We start from the raw sequence: 21,911 nt of genomic DNA, 5'->3' as shown, positions 1-21,911 counted from the left end.
GCCCTCAAAGTACCCCCAAGGCCACTTTAGGGATACCAGGGACCTTCTAGGACCCCCAGGACCCCTTTAGAGACCCCCAGGAATCCTTTAGGAAGCCCCAAGACCCCTTTAGCACCCCCAGGACCCCTTTTAAAGACCCTCAGATACCTTCTAGGGCTCCCAGGATCCCTTAAAGTACCCCCAGGACCCCTCTAGGGACCCCCGGGACCCTTTAAGGACTCCCAGAACCCCTTTAGGGTCCCCAAGGGGACATGGGGGTCCCTAAAGAGGTCCTGGAGGTCACTAGAGGGGTCCTTGGGTTCCCTAGAGGGGCCCTGGGGGGTCTTAGAGGGGTCTTTGGGGTCACTAAAGGGGTCCTGGAGGTCACTAGAGGGGTCCTTGGGGTCACTAAAGGGGCCCTGGGGGGTCTTAGAGGGGTCTTTGGGGTCACTAAAGGGGTCGTGGAGGTCACTAGAGGGGTCCTTGGGGTCCCTAAAGGGGTCCTGGAGGGGTCACTTGAGGGGTCCTGGTGGTCCCAGAGTGGACCTGGGGACCCCTAGAGGGATCTTGAGGATCCTGGAGATGTTCTGAGGGTCGCTAAAGGGGTCCTGCAGGTCCCTAGAGGAGTTCTTGGGGTCTTAGAGGGGTCCTGGATGTACCTACAGAGGTCCTGGAGGATCTAGAGGTATCCTGGGGAGCCTAGAGGAGTCCTGGGGGTCCCTAGAAGGGTTCTGGGGGTCCCTAAAGGGTTCCTGGAGGGTCCTAGAGTCGCAATGGGGATGTTCTTGAATGGGCCCTGGGGGGCTCCAGAAGGGTCCTGTGTGTACGTAAACAGGTCCTACAGGTCCTACAGGGGTCCTGGGGGTCACTAGAGGAGTCCTGGGGGTCTTAGGGGGGTCCTAGAGGGGTCCTGGGGATCACTAGAGGGGACCTGAGGGTCTTAGAGGGGTCCTTGTGGTCTCTAAAGGGGTCCTGGAGGTCATTAGAGGGGTCCTGGGGGTCTTAGAGGGGTCCTTGTGGTCTCTAAAGGGGTCCTGGGGGTCACTAGAGGAGTCCTGGGGGTCTTAGGGGGGTCCTGGGGATCACTAGAGGGGACCTGAGGGTCTTAGAGGGGTCCTTGTGGTCTCTAAAGGGGTCCTGGAGGTCATTAGAGGGGTCCTGGGGGTCTTAGAGGGGCCCTTGTGGTCTCTAAAGGGGTCCTGGGGGTCACTAGAGGAGTCCTGGGGGTCTTAGAGGGGTCCTAGAGGGGTCCTGGGGATCACTAGAGGGGACCTGAGGGTCTTAGAGGGGTCCTTGTGGTCTCTAAAGGGGTCCTGGGGGTCACTAGAGGGGACTTGGGGGTCTTAGATGGGTCCTTGTGGTCCCTAAAGGGGTCCTGGGGGTTCCTTAAGAGGTCCTAGAGGGGTCCTGGGGGTCACTAGAGGGGACCTGTGGGTCTTAGAGGGGTCCTTGTGGTCCCTAAAGGGGTCCTGGAGGTCCCTAGAGGGGTCCTGGGGGGTCTTAGAGGGGTCCTGGGGGTCACTAGGGGGGTCCTTGGAGTCTTAGAGAGGTCCTGGGGGGTCCTAGAAGGGTCCCTAAAGGGGTCCTAGGGGGTCTTAGAGGGGCCCCGAAAGGGGTCCTGGGGTTCCCTCGAGGGGTCCTTGGGGTCCCCAAGGGGCTCCTGGGTCCCTAGAGGGGTCCCTCAACATCCCAGACACCCCAACTCCCCCCCCAACCCCGTTAACTGCCCCCCCAAAATTGCCCCCAGGGCTTGGGGGACCCTCCGAGCATTCCCCCCCCACCCCCCAATTCCACCAGTGTTGGTGGGAACCCCCAAATGCCCCCCCCCCCAGCCCCCTCGAACCAAGTCGGGGAGGGGATGGACCCCCAAAAGACCCCCCCCAACCGCTCCAAGGGGTGCGGGGGACCCCCCCAAACCCCGACCCCCCCTCTCAGCGTTGCATATTTTATTGGTCCGGGTTACAGAGCTGGGGGGAGGGGGGAATTATAAAATAAATTAACGGCTGCCCCCCCCACCCCGGGCACCGACCCCGCTTGGGGGAGATGGGGGGCACAAGGCGGGGGCAAGGGGCCCCCCCAAATTGTCCGTCTGTCCTGGGGGGGGGATGTATGTACAGAGTGACGCCGTCTGTCTGTCTGCATCACCGCGGGGGGGGGGCTGTGTGGCACCGAGACCCCCTCCAAGTCTGGGGGGGGGAGCAGGGACTATGGGGGGGGTCCCCCAATGTCTGGGGAGGGTCCTAGGAAGCAAGGAGGGGGGGTCCCCACTATCTGGGAGGGTCCTAGGAACCAAGGAAGGGGGTGTCCCCTCTGTCTGGGGGGGTCCTAGGAATAAAGAGGGGGGGTCCCTCTTTTTGGGGGGGTCCTAGGAACCAAGGAAGGGGGTGTCCCCTCTGTCTGGGGGGGTCCTAGGAATAAAGAGGGGGGTTCCCTCTGTTTGGGGGGTCCTAGGAACCAAGGGGAGGGGCCCCCTCTGTTTGGGGGGGTTCCCTCTGTTTGGGGGGGTCCTAGGAACCAATGGGGGGGTCCCCACTGTCTGGGGGGGTCCTAGGAACCAAGGTAGGGGGGATCCCTGCTATCTGGGGTGGGGGGAGGTCCTGGTGCCCATGAGAGGGTGTCCTGGCACATAGAGGGGGTCCCTGTGCCCATGGAGGGGGGGGTCCCCAGTGCCTGAGGTGGGGGGGTCCCCGTGCCCCCCCCGTCAGTCCTCGGTGATGCCCTTGGCCCGCAGCTCCTCCTGCACCCGCGCCAGGTACGTGGGGTCCGGGTACCCGAACCTGGGGGGCGGGGGGGACACACACAGGTGAGTATGTGCCCCCCCCCCCCTCTCCCAAGAGCCCCCCCCCCCCGCCCCTAGGTGCTCCCATCCCTCTATGGGTGCCCCCCCCCCCCCCACCACAGGGGTGATGCCCCCTCCCCCATAGATGTTGCCCCCCCCCCCCGGTGCCCCCCCGTGGATGCCCTCAACCCAAAACCACTCCCCAGATGATGCCCCCCCACCCGATGGGTGCCCCCCCAATGGAAACCCCCAACCCATGAGTGACGCCTCCAACCCATGGATGATGCCTCCAACCCCTGAATGATGCCCTCAACCCATGGATGATGCCCTCAACCCATGAGTGACGCCCCCAACCCATGGGTGACGCCCCCAACCCACGAGTGATGCCTCCAACCCATGAGCAACACCTCCAAGCCATGGGTGAAGCCCCCAACCCATGAATGACGCCCCCAACTCACGAGTGACGCCCCCAACCCATGGATGATGCCCTCAACCCATGAGTGATGCCTCCAACCCATGGGTGATGCCCCCAACCCATGGATGATGCCTCCAACCCATGAACAATGCGTCCAACCCATGTGTGAAGCCCCCAACCCATGGATGATGCTCTCAACCCATGAGTGATGCCTCCAACCCACGAGTGACGGCCCCAACCCATGGATGACGCCCTCAACCCATGAGTGATGCCCCCAACCCATGGATGATGCCCTCAACTCATAAGCGATGCCTCCAACCCATGAGTGATGCCCTCAACCCACGAGTGATGCCCAACCCATGAGTGATGCCCTCAACCCATGGGTAACGGCCTCAACCCATGGATGATGCCCTCAACCCATGAGTGATGCTTCCAACCCATGGATGATGCCTCCAACCCATGGATGATGCCCTCAACCCATGGATGATGCCCTCAACCCATGAGCGATGCTTCCAACCCATGGATGATGCCTCCAACCCATGGATGATGCCCTCAACCCATGGATGATGCCCTCAACCCATGAGCGATGCTTCCAACCCATGGATGATGCCCCGAACCCATGGATGATGCCCTCAACCCATGAGCGATGCCCCCAACCCATGGATGATGCCCTCAACCCATGAGCGATGCCCCCAACCCACGAGTGATGCCCCCAACCCATGGATGATGCCCTCAACCCACGAGCGATGCCCTCAACCCATGGATGATGCCCTCAAGCCATGAGTGATGCCTCCAACCCATGGATGATGCCTCCAACCTACAGGTGACACCTCCAACCCATGGATGATGCCCTCAACCCACGAGTGATGCCCTCAACCCATGGATGATGCCCTCAAGCCATGAGTGATGCCCTCAACCCATGGATGATGCCCCAAACCCATGGATGATGCCCTCAACCCACGGGTGATGCCCTCAAGCAACCCATGGGTGATGCCTCCAACCCATGGATGATGCCCTCAACCCATGAATGATGCCCTCAACCCACGAGTGATGCCTCCAACCCATGAGTGATGCCTCCAACCCATGAGTGACGCCTCCAACCCATGGATGATGCCCTCAACCCATGAGTGATGCCTCCAACCCATGGATGATGCCCCCAACCCACGAGTGACGCCCCCAACCCATGGATGATGCCCTCAACCCATGAGTGATGCCCTCAACCCATGGATGATGCCCCGAACCCATGGATGATGCCCTCAACCCACGAGTGATGCCCTCAACCCATGGATGATGCCCTCAAGCCATGAGTGATGCCTCCAACCCATGGATGATGCCCTCAATCCACGAGTGAAGCCCTCAACCCACGGATGATGCCTCCAACCCATGGATGATGCCCTCAATCCACGAGTGAAGCCCTCAACCCACGGATGATGCCCTCAACCCATGGGTGATGCCCTCAACCCACGGGTGATGCCCTCAAGCAACCCATGGGTGACGCCTCCAACCCATGGATGATGCCCTCAACCCATGAGTGATGCCCTCAACCCATGGATGATACCCTCAAGCCATGAGTGATGCCTCCAACCCATGGGTGATGCCCTCAACCCACGAGTGATGCCCTCAACCAACCCATGGGTGATGCTCCCTCCCCAAACCCTCTCCCCAGGCGCCCCCCCCGACCCGGGGATCCCCCCCCCGACACCGTACAGCTGGGGGCCGCCGGTGCAGTTGGTTTTGTGGTGGATGTCGTTCCAGGTGATGACGTTGGCGCGGCCGGTGGTCATGGAGGTGCCGACGGTGAAGGTGAGGCGCTGGGCGAAGGCCTTGCGGAAGAGGGCCAGCACCTTGTTCCCCTCGGGGCAGTCGGGCAGGTAGGCCACCCGCGTGGTGCCGGGGTACCGCACGCCGGGGTTGGGGTGCTCCACCTGCGGGGTTGGGGGGCAACGCTGGGCGGGGGGCACCCACAACGGTTTTGGGGCACCCCGAGCATGTCAAGGATACAGGGTTGGGGGCATCCACCAAGGTTTTGGGGGTGCCCGGGGGCTCAACACCAGCTTGGGGCACCCAGAACACTTTTGGGGTACCCAAAGTTGCCAAGGATACAGGGTTGGGGGCATCCAGCAAGGTTTTGGGGGTGCCTGGGGGCACAACACCAGCTTGGGGTACCCAGAACACTTTTGGGGTACCCAAAGTTGCCAAGGATACAGGGTTGGGGGCATCCAGCAGGGTTTTGAGGGTGCCCAGGGACACAACACCAGCTTGGGGTACCCAGAACAGTTTTGGGGGACACAAAGAATGTCAAGAACACAGGGTTGGGGGTATCCAGCAGGGTTTTGGGGGTGCCCGGGGGCTCAACAGCAGCTTGGGGCACCCAGAACACTTTTGGGGTGCCCAAAGGACGCCAAGGATACAGGGTTGGGGGCACCCAGATCAGTTTTGGGGGTGCCCAGGGGTATCAGGGGCACAGGTTTAGGGGTATCCAGGGACACAACACCACATTGGGGCACCCACAACAGTTTTGGGGTGCCCAAAGGATGCCAAGGATACAGGGTTGGGGGCATCCAGCAGGGTTTTCGGGGTGCCTGGGGGCACAACACCAACTTGGGGCACCCAGGACACTTTGGGGAGACACAAAGGACGCCAAGGATACAGGGTTGGGGGCATCCAGCAGGGTTTTGGGGGTGCCCGGGGGCACAACACCAACTTGGGGCACCCAGAACACTTTTGGGGGACCCAAAGTTGCCAAGGATACAGGGTTGGGGGCACCCAGAACAGTTTTGGGGGTGCCCAGGGGTACCAGGGGAGCAGGTTTGGGGGTGCCCAGGGACACAATACCATGTTGGGGCACCCACTATGGTTTTGGGGTACCCAACGGACGCCAAAGATACAGGGTTGGAGGCACCAGCGGGGTTTGGGGGTGCCCAGGGGTACCAGAGGCACAGGTTTCGGGGTACCCAGGGTCACAAGACTAGGTTGGAGCACCTAGAACAGTTTTGGGGTTCCCAAGGATACCAAGGATACAGGGTTGGGGGCACCCAGCAGGTTTGGGGGTGCCCAGCGCACTGGGTTTGGGGTTCACAGGGGTGCAAGGGGATATGGGGTGGGACTGGAGCACCCAGCGGGGTTTGGGGGTGCCCAGTAGGCTTTGGGGGGACCCAAGGTTTCCCAGGGCCACCCATCAGGTTTGAGGGCATCCAAGGTTGCCCAGGGCCACTCATCAGGTTTGGGGACACCCAGTAGGCTTTGGGGGGACCCAAGGTTGCCCAGGGCCACTCATCAGGTTTGAGGGCATCCAAGGTTGCCCAGGGCCACCCATCAGGTTTGGGGACACTCAGTAGGCTTTGAGGGGACCCAAGGGTGCCCAGGGCCACCTCTCAGGTTTGGGGACACCCAAGGTTGCCCAGGGCCACCCATCAGGTTTGGGGGCACCCAAGGTTGCCCAGGGCCACTCATCAGGTTTGGGGACACCCAAGGTTGCCCAGGCCCACTCATCAGGTTTGGGGGCACTCAAGGTTGTCCAAGGCCACTCATCAGGTTTGGGGACACCCAAGGTTGCCCAGGGCCACCCATTAGGTATAGGAGCACCTAAGGTTGCCCAGGGCCACCCATCAGGTTTGGAGACACCCAAGGTTGCCCAGGTCCACTCATCAGGTTTGGGGACACCCAGTAGGCTTTGAGGGGACCCAAGGTTGCCCAGGGCCACCCATCAGGTTTGGGGACACCCAGTAAGCTTTGAGGGGACCCAAGGTTGCCCAGGGCCACCTCTCAGGTTTGAGGGAAGCCAGTAGGCTTTGAGGTCGCTCAAGCTTGCCCAGGGCCCCCCATTGGGGTTGAGCGTATCCAAGGTCGCCCAGGGCCACCCAACAGGTTTGGGGACCCCCAAGAGCCACCGACCCATCAGTTGAGGCCCCCCCCCCAGCTCTCCCCGAGTCCCCACGCCGCGGCCTGGTCCCCGGTGGTGCCACCTTACCCCTTGGACGCCGGGTGGGAAGACGTACTGGATGATGATGGTGCCGAACTTCTCGTAGCCCGGCAGGAGGAGCCCCGCGTCCCTGGTCACCAACATGCGCCCGTTGGGGGGCTGGTTGCCCACCAGTTGCCCGTAGAAGCGGCCGCACATGGGACAGGCCGTCTTGACCTGCAACGCCCGCGTGATGCAGTCCTCGCAGAAGGAATGCCGGCATTTCTCCAACGTCTTCATCTTCTGGATCTCGCCGAGGCAGATGGGACACTGCCGCTCCGGCTCTTCATCCCGCGAAGATCCCGCCGTCGCCGTCGAGCCTCCTCCTCCTCCTCCTCCTCCTCCTCGGCTCCCGCTGGCCCCCCGACCTCCTAAACTAGCCCCGCCGCCTTCCAAAACGGCGACGCAACCCACCAACTCGCCGTGACGTTGGGTTTTCTTCTTCAACTCCTTCTCCGTCTCCTTCAGAAGAGCTTTGAGGGCTTTGCGGGCCGGGCAGAGGGCCCCGGGGGGGCCGGGGTGGGGAACGCAGAGCTGGAGGACGTAGATGTCCGAGGTCTCGCCGTCCACCAGGATGGTGACCTTGGTCTCCTCCTTCAGCCGGGCCAGCTTGGCCGGGCTCTCCTTGGTCAAGAAGTCCCAGACGCGCTTGGAAACCGTCACCTTGTTCTTGGTGGCCCCCCCGCAGGCCGCCATCCTGGAGAGGACGAAGGACACTGCGGGGGGGGACGACACCCCAAAGGGTTAGAGACACCCCCAGGGGGTTGAAGGTCCCCCCAAAGGGTTAGAGACCCCATCAAAGGGTTGGAGATCCCATCAAAGGGTTAGAGACCCCATCAAAGGGTTAGAGATCCCATCAAAGGGTTAGAGATCCCATCAAAGGGTTAAAGGCCCCCCCAAAGGGTTAGAGACCCCATCAAAGGGTTAAAGGTCCCCCCAAAGGGTTAGAGACCCCATCAAAGGGTTAGAGATCCCATCAAAGGGTTAAAGGCCCCCCCAAAGGGTTAGAGACCCCATCAAAGGGTTAAAGGTCCCCCCAAAGGGTTAGAGACCCCATCAAAGGGTTAAAGGCCCCCCCAAAGGGTTAGAGATCCCATCAAAGGGTTAAAGGTCCCCCCAAAGGGTTAGAGACCCCATCAAAGGGTTAAAGGCCCCCCCAAAGGGTTAAGAGATCCCATCAAAGGGTTAAAGACCCCCCCAAAGCACGAGAGACCCCAAAATGTTAGAGAATCCCCAAAGGGTTAAAGACCCCTCAAAGGGTTAGAGACACCCCCAAAGGGTTAGAGACCCCCCAAAGGGTTAGAGACCCCTCCAAAAGGGTTAAAGGCCCCCCAAAGTGTTAGAAACCCCCCCAAAGGGTTAAAGACCCCCCCAAAGGGTTAGAGACCCCCCGAAGGGGTTAGAGACCCCCCCAAAGTGTTAGAAACGCCCCCAAAGGGGTTAGAGACCTCCCCAAACTGTTAAAGACCCCCCCAAAGCATGAGAGACCCCAAAATGTTAGAGAATCCCCAAAGGGTTAAAGACCCCCCAAAGGGTTAGAGACCCCCCAAAGGGGTTAGAGACCCCCCCAAACTGTTCAAGACCCCCCAAAGGGTTAGAGTACCTCCCAAAATGTTAGAGACCCCTGAAGGGGTTAGAGACACCCCCAAAGGGTTAGAGACACCCCCAAAGGGTTAAAGAGCCCCCCCAAAGTGCTAGACACCCCCAAAGCGTGAGGAACCCCAAAAGTGTGAGACCCCCCCCAAAATGTTAGCACGTGCCCCAAGCATTGGGGCCCCCAAAGCGTGAGAGAGCCCCCCCCAAAGTGTTAGGGACCCCAAAATATTAGACCCCCCCCAAAATGTATAGAGGTGTCCCCAAAATGTGAGAGACCCCAAAATATTAGAGCCCCCCCAAAGGGTTAGGGACCTCAAAATTAGACCCCCCAAAATGTTTAGGGCCCCCCGTCAAAGTGTGAGAGCCCCCAAAAAGTTAGAGCCCCTCCAAAGTGGTAGGGACCCCCCAAAAATGTTAGAGGGATCTCCATCCCAAGTGGGGGGGAGTCTCTATAATTTGGGGGGGGGGGTGTCTCCCCACCTGGAATTGGGGGGGGCCCAAAATAGGGGGGGGTCCCCATACTACAGGGTGGGTTCTAACACCTAGAATCAGGGTCCCTGTGCTTTGGGGGGGGTCCTCATGCTTTGAGGGGGGGTCCCCACACACACGGGGGGGGGTCCCTGGACCCTGGGGGTGGGGGGGATCACTACACCTGGGGGGGTCCCTGGATCCTGGGGGGGGGGGTGGCCCCCTGGACTCTGGATGGGGGGGGGGATCACAACACCTGGGGGGGGTGTCCCTGGATCCTGGGGGGGGGGGTCTCTACACCTGGGGGGGGCCCCATCTCTTTGGGGGGGGGGGGTTGCACCCACCTGGCGAGCCCATGGGGCACGGGGCGAGCCGCGGGGGGGTCAGCAGAGCCACGAGCCGCGGGCTTTTGAGGGGGGACACAGAGTGGGGGGGTCACTCACAGCCCCCCCCGGACCCCTCAAACCTCATATTACCCACCCCCCTAATTAATTACCCCCCCAAGCCCCCAAAACAACAACAGCACTGTAACCCCCCCCCCAATAACCACCAGGCCTGGTGCCCCCCCCAATAACCACCAGGCCTGGTGCCCCCCCCCAATCCCTTTAATGACCCAGGACTTGGGGGGGGGGGGTTGTTGGGTCCCCATTGATTGGGGGGGGGCAGCATTGATTGGGGGGCCCCATTGATTGGGAGAGACCCATTGATTGGGGGGGCATTGATTAAGGGGGTGGCCATTGATTGGGGGGGGTGTTGATTAGGGAGGCATTGATGTGGGGGGGGGCATTGATTTGGGGGGCCCATTGATTTGTGGGAGAGCCCATCGATTGGGGGTGCCCATTGATTTGGGGGGGGCCCATTGATTGGGGGGGAGCCCATTGATTTGGGGGGGGCCCATTGATTGGGGGGCAGCCCATTGATTGGGGGGGCATTGATTGGGGGGGAGCCCATTGATTGGGGGGGGGCATTGATTATGGGGAGCCCATTGATTTGGGGGGCATTGATTTGGGGGGGGCCCATTGATTTGGGGGGGAGCCATTGATTTGGGGGGCCTTGGGCCATTGATTGGGGGGGAGCCTATTGATTGGGGGGGGCATTGATTATGGGGGAGCCCATTGATTATGCAGGAGCCCATTGATTTGAAGGGAGCCCATTGATTGGGGGGGGTATTGATTATGGGGGAGCACATTGATTATGGGGGAGCCCATTGATTTGGGGGGGGGCATTGATTTGGGGGGAGTCCATTGATTTGGGGGGGCCCATTGATTGGGGGGGAGCCTATTGATTGGGGGGGGCATTGATTATGGGGAGCCCATTGATTATGCAGGAGCCCATTGATTTGAGGGGAGCCCATTGATTGGGGGGGGTATTGATTATGGGGGAGCACATTGATTATGGGGGAGCCCATTGATTGGGGGGGGGCATTGATTGGGGGGGAGCCCATTGATTGGGGGGGGCATTGATTATGGGGGAGCCCATTGATTTTGGGGGGGGCCCATTGATTTGGGGGGGGGGCCCATTGATTGGGGGGGAGAGCCCATTGATTGGGGGGAGGGGCCCATTGATTTGGGGGGGGGGCTCATTGATTTGGGGGGGGCCCATTGATTGGGGGGGGGGCATTGATTTGGGGGAGAGCCCATTGATTGGGGGGGGGAGCCCATTGATCTGTCCATCGATTGGGGGGGCCCCATTGATTTGGGGGGGGCCCGTTGATTTGGGGGGGGCCCATTGATTAGGGGGGATGATAAGGACTGAGGGGACAGGACTGGCCTGGGGTCTCGGGGTGGGGGGGGGCCATGCAGGGAATTGGAATCCTGGGAGGGCTCGGGGGGGCTCAGGGGGTAGGACAGGTTGGGGGGTCTCGGGGTGGGGGTGGGGGGCAGGAGAGGATGGGGAGAGGCCCGGGGGGGGGTGGTTTGGGGGGGCAGGGGAGCAAGACAGGCCCGGGGAGGCCCGGTGGGGGGGTCAGGGGAGCAGCACAGACCCCCAACCATCACCCTCCCCATTCCCAGCCCCCCCAACCCCCCCCTTTTCCCCGTTCCCCCCACCCCCCCCCCCCCCCAAGACGCACCATGGCCCGGCGCGCGCTGCATGGCGGGGGCGGCGGGCGGGGGGACCTGCGCGGAGCCGCGCGCGCGCCCACGTGACCGCGCGGGGCGGGGCCGCCATGGCAACAGGAGCCGAGGGAGGGAGGGGAGCGTCGCCATGGCAACAGCGCGGGGTAGGGGGCGGGGCCAGATGAAGGGGCGGGGCCACGAGGGGCGGGGTAGGAGGGGGCGGGGCTAGATGTAGGGGCTTTATGGAAAGGGCGGGAAAGGGGGCGGGGCTAAGAAGAGGCGGGGCCACGAGGGACGAGGGGATGGGGCGGGGCTAGAAGGAGGGGCGGGGTCACGAGAGGTGAGGTAATGAGGGGGCGGGGCCATTAAGGGGCGTGGCCAATGTAGAGGGGCGGGGTCACGTGAGGGGGCGGGACTACAGGATAACTGGGGGCGTGGCTACAACAGGGTGTGGCCTCGGGAGTGGGCGGGGCCACAGGGCTGCCTGGAGGGATGGGGTCACGTGAGGGGGCGGGGCCAGCGAGGTGGGGGGCGGGGTTAGAGGGAAGGGGCGGGGCCAACAGGGCAGCCTGAGGGCCTGGAGCCATCCTGTCCCCTAAGGAGAAGAGCCCAGCTCCCTCCTCTCCACAACCTCCTCTCAGGGAGTTGCAGAGAGCAATGAGGTCTCCCCTCAGCCTCTTCTTCTCCAGCCTAAACCCCCCAGCTCTCTCAGCCGCTCCTCTTCTTCTCCAGCCCCCTCACCAGCTTCCTTGCTCTTCTCTGGACTCGCTCCAGAGCCTCAACATCCTTCTTGTGGGGAGGGCCCAGAACTGACCCCAGGATTCGAGGAGCGGTCTCCCCAGGGCCGAGGCCAGAGGGAGAAGAACCTCCCTGGCCCTGCTGGCCACGCCGGCTCTGATCCAAGCCAAGATGCCCTTGGCCTTCTTGGCCACCTGGGCCCCTGCTGGCTCCTGTTCAACCAACACCCCCAGGTCCTTCTCCTCCAGGCACTTTCCAGCCAGACTTCTCCTAGGCTGGAGCTGCCTCGACACAAGGGAGGGAGGGCATCCTGCCCCTCTCTGGTGAGACCTCATCTGGAGGATTGTGCCTGGTTCTGGAATCCTCAACATAAGAAGGAGATGGAGCTGTTGGAGCAGGTCCAGAGGAGGCTACAAGGATGATCCAAGAGCTGGAGCACCTCCCACCTGAGGATAAGCTGAGAGAGTTGGGGTTGTTCAGCCTGCAGAAGAGAAGGCTCCGAGGAGACCTCATAGCGACCTTCTAGAACCTAAAGGGGCTCCAAGAAAGCTGAGGAGGGGCAGGGTTAGATGGGACATGAGGAGGAGCTTCTTCACAATGAAGGTGGGGTGGCCCTGGCCCAGCTTGCCCAGAGCAGATGTGGTCGCCCCATCCCTGGAGGTGTCCAAGACCAGCTTGGATGGAGTTTGGAGCCCCTGATCCAGTGGGAGGTGTCCCCAGGGCAGGGGGTGGCACTGGATGAGCTTTGAGGTCCCTTCCAGCCCAACCCACCCACGACTCCATCATTCACGTGGGGCACAGCCAGGTACACTTCAATAATTTATTTCTTGGGGTGGGGGGGGCAGCCCCCAGACCCCCCCTGGAATTACAGGAGGGGTGGCGGGTTCACCCCCCAGGTCCCTACCCCCCCCCATCCATTTGAATTGGGGGGGGGGGCTGCAGTGATGGGGGGGGGGGGCTGGTGTGTCCCCCCCTTTCCCCAGGTCCCATTGTCCCCCCCCATCCCCTCCCTTTGAACTGGGGGGGGGCTGCAGTGATTGGGGGGGGGGTTGGCATCTCCCCCTCTTTCCCTGGGTCCCATCTATGGGGGGGGGAAAGGACTGGGCCCTGGAATCGGGGGGGGGGGGGGCAGCATCTGGACACCCCCCCCCCCCCCAAAAAAAACAAAACCCAAACAGGGGGTGCTGCCCCCCCCCCCAGGAAGAGAGAGGAGGAAGCAGTAGTGTTGTTACCCCCATCCTCACATTTAGAGTGGGGGGGAGAGGGGTCCCAGTGCCCCCAGTGCTTACGGGGGGGCCCCAGACACCCCCATGTTGAGGGGGGGGACACGGCTAGACCCCCATGCGCGCCCCCCCCCCTTAATAAAGTTAAGGCACTTAAACAGCAAAGCCCCCAGTTTGGGGGGGGGGTGATTGCTGGGGGGGGGGGGTAGCAAACCCTATGGAGGGAGGGGGGCGGGTTGGTGCAGGGGGGGCCCCTTTTGGTCCAAGGGGGGGCCCCCCACCCCCCCTCAGGCAAAGATGTTGGTGATGAAGTCGAGGAAGCGCTTGGCGTATTGCTCAGGGTGAACCGTGGAGATCTCAGCTCCGGCCTTGGGGGGGGGGCACAGGGTTAGGGACCCCCCCAGAACCCCCCCCAAACCCTTGAACCCCCCCCAGCCCCCCCATATAAAAGCTTAAAGGAGTCTATGTTCCCCCCGACAAAACAAATAGGATCCTGCCTTGCCCCCCCCCGTTTTGAGCCACCCCCCACCAATTAAAAGGATGGCTCACCCCCTCCTCCCAAATTAAGGGGACCCCATCAGCCCCCCCAATTAGAAAAGGGTCCCTACCCCTCCATTTCAAGCCTCTTGCAATTAACAGCATCCCTGCCCTCCTCCCTAATTAAAAAGGGGACCCTGCCCCCCATTTTGAGGCCCCTGAGTTATAGGGCGCCCCTGCCTGCCCCCCCATTAAAAACACACCCCCCATTCTGAGCCCCCCCTCCTCAATCGAAAAGGTCTCTACCAGCCCCCACCCAATTAATAAGGTCCCTTCCCCCCATTCTGAGCCTCCCCTCAATCGAAAGGTCTCTACTAGCTCCCCCCCAATTAATAGGGTCCCTCCCCCCCCATTTCTGAGCCCCCCCTCAATCAAAAGATCTCTCCCAGCCCCCCCCAATTAATAGGGTCCCCTTCCCCCCCATTCTGAGCCCCCCCCAATCAAAAGATCTCTCCCAGCCCCCCCCCAATTAATAGGGTCCCTTCTCCCCCATTCTCAGCCCCCCCCAATCAAAAGAATCTCTCCCAGGCCCCCCCCAATTAATAGGGTCCCTCCCCCCCCCATTTCTGAGCCCCCCCTCAATCAAAAGGGGGTCTCTCCCAGCCCCCCCTAATTAAAGAGGAGCCCCTTCCCCCCCAATTCAAGGGGGTCCTTGCCCCCCCATTTCAAGCCCCTTGCAATTAATGGGATCCCTGCCCCCCCCCCCCAATCAAAAAGGGGTCCCTGCCCCCCCACTTCGAGCCCCCCCCCCCAGTTAAGGGGCCCCCCCCTCAACCCCGTGTTTGACCGTCTTGGCCGCAGTGCGCTGCCTTCTTGCGGGCGTCGTACTGGGTGAGGACATCGATGAGCCCCATGAAATAAACCTCGCGCCGGGGGGCACCTTTAGGAAGGGGGGGGGGGATCAGTTTGGGGGTGTGTCCCCCCCAAAAATAAAATAAAAAAGCCCCTCTCCAGCCCCCCCCCCCACCCTCCACTCACCCTCGGCGCAGCGCAAGGCGTAGACGTCGACGCAGGGATCGAAATCGCCGGGGCCGAGGGGGCCGGTGGGAGTTGAAGCAGCAGCCGATGCCGTCGGGGGGGGGTCCCGTAGGTGCCCCCCCCCCCACCCCGAAACTCCCCCCTCGTCCCCGCCCCCCCCCCCCAGCCTCTTCTTCCTCCTCGCCTTCCTCCTCCTCCTCCGGCTCCGCTCGCCCCACCCTCGTGGATTCCGAGGAGGAGGCTGTAATCCATGATCTTCAGCTGCACCAAGAACTATTTGAGGAGGGGGGGGAAATAAAGGTTTGGGGGGGTCCTAGAAAGTTGGGGGGGGGGGGCAGTTTGTGAGGTGTTGAACCCCCCCCCCCCTCAAATTCCCACCTCCACATCTCGTTTGAGTTTCTCCATGAAGTCGCGTTGATCATCGGGGTCCACGTAGACCTTCTCGCCCCGCGTTAGGAAGTCCACGTCCTTCAGCGTGGGGAGCTCCTTGCCCTGGGGTGGGGAACCCCAAAATGTGTCGGGGGGGGCACCCCGAAACATATCGGGGGGGTAAAAGGCATGGGGGGCACCCAAAAAACTCATCAGGATTGGAGATACGAGCTCAAAACACATCAGAGTGGGGAGCTCCTTGCCCTGGAGGGGCACCCCAAAATGTATCTTTGGGGGTGGGGGGGCACCCCAAAACACATCAGGGGGGTAAAAGGCATGGGGGGCACCCAAAAACTCATCAGGATTGGGGATACAAGCTCAAAACACGTCAGGGTGGGGAGCTCCTCGCCCTGGGGGGGCACCCCAAAATGTATCTTTGGGGGTGGGGGGGCACCCCAAAACATGTCGGGGGGTAAAAGGGCATGGGGGGCACCCAAAAACTCATCAGGATGGAGGGGGGTGGCCCCAAAACACATCGGGGGGGCTCAGGGGGGCCCCCCCAGGCAGGTCTATGGGGTCAAGGCACTGGGATCGGCTGCGTTAGGGTTACGAGGGTTCGTTAGGGGGGCAGTTAACGAGGGGGTCATTAAGTGGGGGGCAGATAATGAGTGTCCCCCCCCCATCTCGTTACCTTTCTCCTTGTCGCTGGGCTTCCCGTGACACCAGGGAGCCCTGGTGGGGGGACAAAAAGGGGCTGTGAGGGGGGGGGTGTCTCAGGTTTGGGGGTTCTCTGGATAATGGGGGGTGGATCCTGGTGCTGAGGGGAGTCCCAGGTTTTGGGGGTCTCAGGATTCGAAAGCAGGGGGGGGGGTCTCAGGTGTTCGGAAGCGGGGGTGTCTCAGGATTTGGAACGGGGGGGGGGTCTCAGGATTCGGAACGGGGGGGGGGGTCTCAGGATTCGGAAGCGGGGTGGGGGGGGGTCTCACGATTCGGAACAGGGGGGGACTCGGGTTCCAGGGGGGATCCCGGGGTTCAGGGGCAGGTCTCAGATTTAGGGGGGCTCCCAGGGTTAGGGGGGGGCTCCTAGAGCTCGGGGTGGGGTCCCAGGTCACCCAAGTTCATAGTCGTGGTGCACAGGCAGGATTTTAGTGTGATTCTCAAGTTTCAGGTAGGACCCCAAGGTTCAGAGGTGAGTCTCAGATTTGGGGGGTGCTCCCAGGGGTCGGGGGGGGGCTCCCAGGAGTCGGGGGGGGGGGCTCCTAGAGCTCGGGGGGGGGTCCCAGGTCACCCCAAGTTCATAGTCGTGGTGCACGGGGCAGGATTTTAGTGTGATTCTCAAGTTTCAGGTAGGACCCCAAGGTTCAGAGGCGAGTCTCAGATTTGAGGGGGGCTCCCAGGGGTCGGGGGGGGTGCTCCTAGGGCTCGGGGGGGGGGCTCCCAGGAGTCGGGGGGGGGGGCTCCTAGAGCTCGGGGGGGGGTCCCAGGTCACCCCGAGTTCATAGTCGTGGTGCACGGGCAGGATTTTAGTGCGATTCTCAAGTTTCAGGGAGGACCCCAAGGTTCAGAGGTGAGTCTCAGATTTGAGGGGGGGCTCCCTGGGGTCGGGGGGGGCCTCCTAGGGCTCGGGGGGGGGCTCCCAGGAGTCGGGGGGGGCTCCTAGAGCTCGGGGGGGGGGTCCCAGGTCACCCTGAGTTCATAGTCGTGGTGCACAGGCAGGATTTTAGTGCGACTCTCAAGTTTCAGGGAGGACCCCAAGGTTCAGAGGCGAGTCTCAGATTTGGGGGGGTGCTCCCAGGGGTCGGGGGGGGGGCTCCTAGGGCTCGGGGGGGGCTCCCAGGAGTCGGGGGGGGGGCTCCCAGGTCACCCCAAGTTCATAGTCGTGGTGCACAGGCAGGATTTTAGTGCGATTCTCAAGTTTCAGGGAGGACCCCAAGGTTCAGAGGCAAGTCTCAGATTTGGGGGGTTGCTCCAGGGGTCGGGGCGGGGGGGCTCCTAGGGCTCGGGGGGGGGCTCCCAGGAGTCGGGGGGGGCTCCTAGAGCTCGGGGGGGGTCCCAGGTCACCCCGAGTTCATAGTCGTGGTGCACGGGCAGGATTTTCATGTGATTCTCAAGTTTCAGGGAGGACCCCAAGGTTCAGGGGGTGGTTCTGGGACTTGGATTTTGCAGGGTGGGGGGTTCCAGGATTTTTTTTTTTGGGGGGGCCTCCCCCGGTTACCTTGAGGTCGTACTTGCGGTGCACGGGCAGGCGATGGCTGAAGAGGTTCCTCATGACCAGCAGGTAGGTCTCCTCGCTCTCGCTCGCTCACGCTCAGGCGGTACATGCCCCAAGAAGCGAGGCAGCAGCGTGCTGCCGTGACACTGCAACCACGTACTGCACCCCAAAAATAAAATAGAAACGGGGGGTGGGGGTGGGGGGGGAAAAAAGCATTCTGGAATCCATCTCGAGCCTCCCAGTAACTCCTTCCCAGTTCTCCCAGTACCTGGTGATAATGGGAAAGCAACCCGTGGACGTCGGCCACGTCCTCGCTCGAAAAGCTCCTTCACCACCAGCGTGCGGTCGGATGAAAGAAGGAAGCGCCGCCCGCTGTCCTCCCACTGCGGGGGGCTCCGCGTCAGAGACACCTTTATTTTTGGGGGAAAACCCACATAAATCAGAAATTTGGGGAACGGGGGGCTTGCCAGAAAAGCAGGAACCCCGCTAAAAATCAGACACCCCCCCAAAATCAAGACAAGCCCCCCAAAAAGCAGAAAACAGCCCCCTAAAAAAATAAGAGTGAACCCAACCTGGTAATCCTGGTCGTCGACGCCAAAGCGCTCACGGAGGTTGCGGAAGACTTGAGGGCAGTATTCCTTGAACTTTGAAGTGGCTGGGAAGGTTCTCCCTAGGGGTTGGAGAGGCGAGGAGAAAGTCCGGAGAGTCAAGGAAAGGTTGGAAGGGACCTCAAAGCCCACCCAAGTTCCACCTCCTGCCCCGGGGACACCTCGCGCTGGATGAGGGGCTCCAAACCCCATCCAAGCTGGCTTGGACACCTCCAGGGATGGAGCAGCCACAGCTTCTCTGGGCAACTCACCCTCATATTGAAGAAATTCCTCCTCGTGTCCGAGCTAAACCTGCCCTTATCCAGGTTATCCCTGTTTCCTCTCATCCTACTCCTCCGTGTCTTCACGAACAGCCTCTCCCCAGCTTTCTTGGAGCCTCTTCAGGTCTGGAATGTCTCTATAAGATCTCCTTGGAGTCTTCTCTTCTCCAGACTGAACAACCTCAACTCTCTCAGCCTGTCCTTGTACGGGAGGTTCTCCAGCCCTCCGATCATCCTTGTAGCCTCTTCTAGACCCGTTCCAACAGCTCCATCCTCCTCCTTATGTTGAGGATTCCAGAACTGGACCCACCACTCCAGATGAGGTCTCCCAAGAGAGGAACAGAGGGGACAATCCCCTCCCTCCCTGCTGGCCACGCTGATTTGATGCAGCCCAGGACACGGGTGGTTTCTGAGCTGTGAGCGCACATTGGCAGCTCACGTCGAGTTTCTCCTCCCCCAGCACCACCAAGTCCTTCTCCTCAGGGTTCTCTCCATCACATGACACCCCCGATCCTGGATTGAAACCACAGATTTCCTCAACCCAGGTGTAGGACCTTGCCCCTCGGCCTTGTTGAACCCCATGAGGTTCTCACAGCCCCGCTTCTCCAGCCTCTCCAGGTCCCTCTGGATGACATCCCGTCCCCACTCAGCTTGGTGTCACCTGCAAACCTGCTGAGGGTGCCCTCCACCTCGCTGTCCCGAGCATGGATGAAGATATCTACCAGCACCAACCCCAGTAGGGAACCTTGAGGGACACCACCGCTCCTGGGTCTCCATCTGGACTTTGAGACGTTGACCACCGCTCTTTGGACTCGATCAACCAACCAGTTCCTGACCCACCAAAACCCTCCATCCACCCGACCCATCTCTCGGAGAGGAGGAACGTTGTGGAGAACCACATCGAAGGCTTTACAGAAGACCCAAGAGATCACATGCATTGGTTTTCCCATCTCCAACCACATATTGGGGTGCTTCCCCCCCCCCAATATCTTTGTGACCCCCCCCAGGTTCCATCTCTACCGGTTGAAGAGGTGGTTGTTGACTTTGATCTTGGAGCTGGCTTTGAAAATCATCCGGAGGAGCATGACGGGCAGCGGGACCTGGCTGAGCTCGTTGATCTAAGGGGGGGGGGGGGGCACAGGTCGGGGCACCCCCAAAAACCATAAAACCCGCCCTCCCCAAGTCAGGACACCCCCCCCCCCAAAGCCAGGAACACCCCTCCTCAAAACCAGGACCACCCCCCCCCAAAAAACACAGGACCCCCCCCCAAAAAAACCAGGACCACACCCCAAAACCAGGACCCCTCCCAAAAAAACAGGGCCACCCCCCCCAAAACCAGCCCCCCCCCCCCAAACCAGGACCACCCCCCCAAAAAAAACTAGGACCCCCCACCCCCAAAACTAGGACTCCCCCCCCTCACCCCCCCCCCCCCAAAAACCAGGACTCCCCCCTCAAACCACCCCCTCCCCCCAAAAAATAAGACTCTCCCCCTCAAAACCAGGACCAACTCCCCAAAACCAGGACCACCCCCCCAAAAAAAACAGGACCCCCCACCCCCAAAACTAGGACTCCCCCCTCAACCCCCCACCCCCAAAACCAGGACCCCCCCACCCCCCAAAACCAGGACTCCCCCCTCAACCCCCACCCCAAAACCAGGACCACCCCCCCAAAAAAACAAGACTCCCCCCTCAAACCACCCCCCTCCCCCCCCAAAAAATAGGACTCCCTCCTCAAAACCAGGAACCCCCCCTTAAAATCAGGACACCCCCCCCAAAGAAAAAAGGGCTCTCCCCTCAACCCCCCCACTCCTCAAAACCAAGACCCCCCCCCCAAAAAACAGGACCCCACCCCCCCAAAACCAGGACTCCTCCCTCAACCCCCCTCCCAACACCAAGAAACACCCCCCCCCCCCCAAAAAAACAGGAACCCCCCACCCTCAAAACCAGGGACACCCCCCTAAAAACCAGGACCCCCCCCAAGCCCCCCCTGTTCCCCAAGGGGCCACAGCAGCAACTGGCACTCATTAACCATCCCTAATTAAAGGGGGTCCCCTACCAATTAAAAGGGTCCCTGACCACCCAAGAAGTAAATGGGGTCCCTTCCTGCCCCCCCCCCCAATTAAAAGGGGTCCCTGCCAGCCCACCTAATTAAAGGGGATCATTAGCAGCCTCCCCGCAATTAAAGGGGGGATCTCAATTAAAGAGGAGGGTTCCTACACACCCCCCCCCAAATTAAAGGGTCGCTGCCCCCAACTGGTTAAAAAGGGGGTAACTGCCAGCCCCCCCAATTAAATGACCCCTAATTAAGAGGTGGGGGTCCTAATTAAGAGGAGGGGGTGCCAATCAGCTCCTCTAATTAAAAGGAGATCCTAATTATGAGGGATGCCCCTGCCGGCCCTCTAGTTAGAAAGAGGTCCCAATTAAAGCAGGTTCCAATTAAGAAGGGGGGTCCCCATTAGCCCCATAACTAAAAAGGGTCTTAATTAAGAGAGGGTCCCAATTAAAGAGGAGGGATCTCTGCCAGCTCCTCTAATTAAACGGGGGTCTCAGTTAAAGGATGGGTGGAGTCCCAATTAAGAAGGGGGGGTGACCTAATTAGGGAGGTGGGTGTCCCAATTGGGGGGGGGTGTCCCAATTAGAGGGGGGGTCTCAATTAGAGGGGGGGGGTTGTCCCAATTGGGGGGGGGGTGTCCCAATTAGGGGGGGTCCCAATTAGAGGGGGGGTGTCCCAATTCGGGGGGGGGTGTCCCAATTAAGGGGTGGGGTGTCCCAGTTGGGGGGGGTTGTCCCAGTTAGAGGGGGGGTGTCCCGATTAAGGGGAGGGGGCATCCCAATTAAGGGGTGGGGTGTCCCAATTTGGGGGGGGTGTCCCAATTAGAGGGGGGGGTGTCCCGATTAAGGGGAGGGGGGCGTCCCAATTAAGGGGAGGGTGTCCCAATTTGGGGGGGGTCCCAATTTGGGGGGGGGGTCCCAATTAGGGGGGGGGTGGTCCCAACTGCGGGGGGGGGGTCCCAATTAGAGGGGGAGTGTCCCAATTAGAGGGAGGGGGTGTTGTCCCAATTAGAGGGGAGGGGTGTCCCAATTAGGGGGGGGTTGTCCCAATTAGAGGGGAGGGGGGGTCCCAATTAGAGGGGAGGGGGGTCCCAATTAGAGGGGAGGGGGGTCCCAATTAGAGGGGAGGGGGGTCCCAATTAAGGGGGGGTTTGTCCCAATTAGAGGGGGTTGTCCCAATTAGAGGGGGGGTTGTCCCAATTAGAGGGGGGGGTTGTCCCAATTATTGGTGGGGGGTGTGTCCCAGTGAGGACGTTGTTCCAATTAAGGGGGGGGACCCAGTGAAGGGGGGAACCCAGTGAATGGGGGGAACCCAATGAAGGGGGGGGACCCAATGAAGGGGGGGGACCCAGTTGAGTGGAGACCCGGGGCGGGGGGGGAGGGGGTCCCAATGAGGAAGGGATCCGGCCGCACCTGGGTGTGTGACGCCCCAGCCCAGCACGGCGAGCAGCGGGTCGGCCGCTCGGGGCACCTTGAGGCGCTGGGGCACGAACCGCTTCTGCTTCTGCTTCGTCTTCGTCTGCGCCCGCGGCGCCGCGGGGGCCCGCGCCCGCCAGCGCCGCCATGGCCGCCGCCCACTTCCGCCCTGCCCTCACCCGCCCACTTCCGCCCGCCTCTCACGGCCCACTTCCGCCCTGCCCTGCCGCGGCGCCGGAAGCCGGAAGCTCTTCACCGGAAGTG

The 21,911-nt window shown here is 61.4% G+C and overlaps 2 protein-coding genes and 1 pseudogene across 2 annotated transcripts; 1 reads left to right on the top strand and 2 right to left on the bottom strand.

Moving 5' to 3' along the window:
* Positions 1 to 1,916: 1,916 nt before the first annotated feature.
* On the bottom strand, positions 1,917 to 11,341 carry DTX3 (deltex E3 ubiquitin ligase 3). The gene is made up of 5 exons (XM_069878942.1): positions 11,270 to 11,341; positions 9,543 to 9,604; positions 7,144 to 7,850; positions 4,881 to 5,098; positions 1,917 to 2,756 (listed from the first exon to the last, which is right to left on the bottom strand). The coding sequence occupies exons 2-5, from the start codon at positions 9,553 to 9,555 to the stop codon at positions 2,681 to 2,683; spliced, it is 1,014 nt and encodes a 337-aa protein (XP_069735043.1). The 5' UTR covers positions 9,556 to 9,604; positions 11,270 to 11,341; the 3' UTR covers positions 1,917 to 2,680.
* A 2,079-nt stretch (positions 11,342 to 13,420) lies between these two features.
* On the bottom strand, positions 13,421 to 21,805 carry PIP4K2C (phosphatidylinositol-5-phosphate 4-kinase type 2 gamma). Its single transcript, XM_069878934.1, is given in 17 exon segments — positions 13,421 to 13,584; positions 14,529 to 14,552; positions 14,554 to 14,633; positions 14,732 to 14,792; positions 14,794 to 14,949; positions 14,951 to 15,004; positions 15,110 to 15,239; positions 15,810 to 15,832; positions 17,316 to 17,402; positions 17,404 to 17,424; positions 17,426 to 17,463; positions 17,574 to 17,631; positions 17,633 to 17,722; positions 17,885 to 17,959; positions 17,961 to 17,982; positions 19,201 to 19,300; positions 21,648 to 21,805. Coding segments are annotated over 16 exon segments (1,065 nt in total). The 5' UTR covers positions 19,266 to 19,300; positions 21,648 to 21,805; the 3' UTR covers positions 13,421 to 13,503.
* Positions 15,898 to 17,137, top strand: LOC138732358 (uncharacterized; annotated as a pseudogene).
* Positions 21,806 to 21,911: the final 106 nt, after the last annotated feature.

Source organism: Phaenicophaeus curvirostris, chromosome 30 (genome assembly GCF_032191515.1).
Source record: "Phaenicophaeus curvirostris isolate KB17595 chromosome 30, BPBGC_Pcur_1.0, whole genome shotgun sequence".
Lineage (NCBI taxonomy): Eukaryota > Metazoa > Chordata > Aves > Cuculiformes > Cuculidae > Phaenicophaeus > Phaenicophaeus curvirostris.
The sequence above is the reverse complement of the archived record's forward strand: the minus strand, read 5'-3'. Positions and strand labels throughout refer to the sequence as shown.

Bases quoted from the DNA above. Each gene is read 5' to 3' on its own strand.
- DTX3 (XM_069878942.1), bottom strand. The intron at 5,099-7,143 runs GTAAGGTGGCAC...CCAACCCCGCAG, and splicing joins TCCCACCCGGCGTCCAAGGG to GTGGAGCACCCCAACCCCGG. The intron at 2,757-4,880 runs GTACGGTGTCGG...CCCGCCCCCCAG, and splicing joins TGCACCGGCGGCCCCCAGCT to GTTCGGGTACCCGGACCCCA.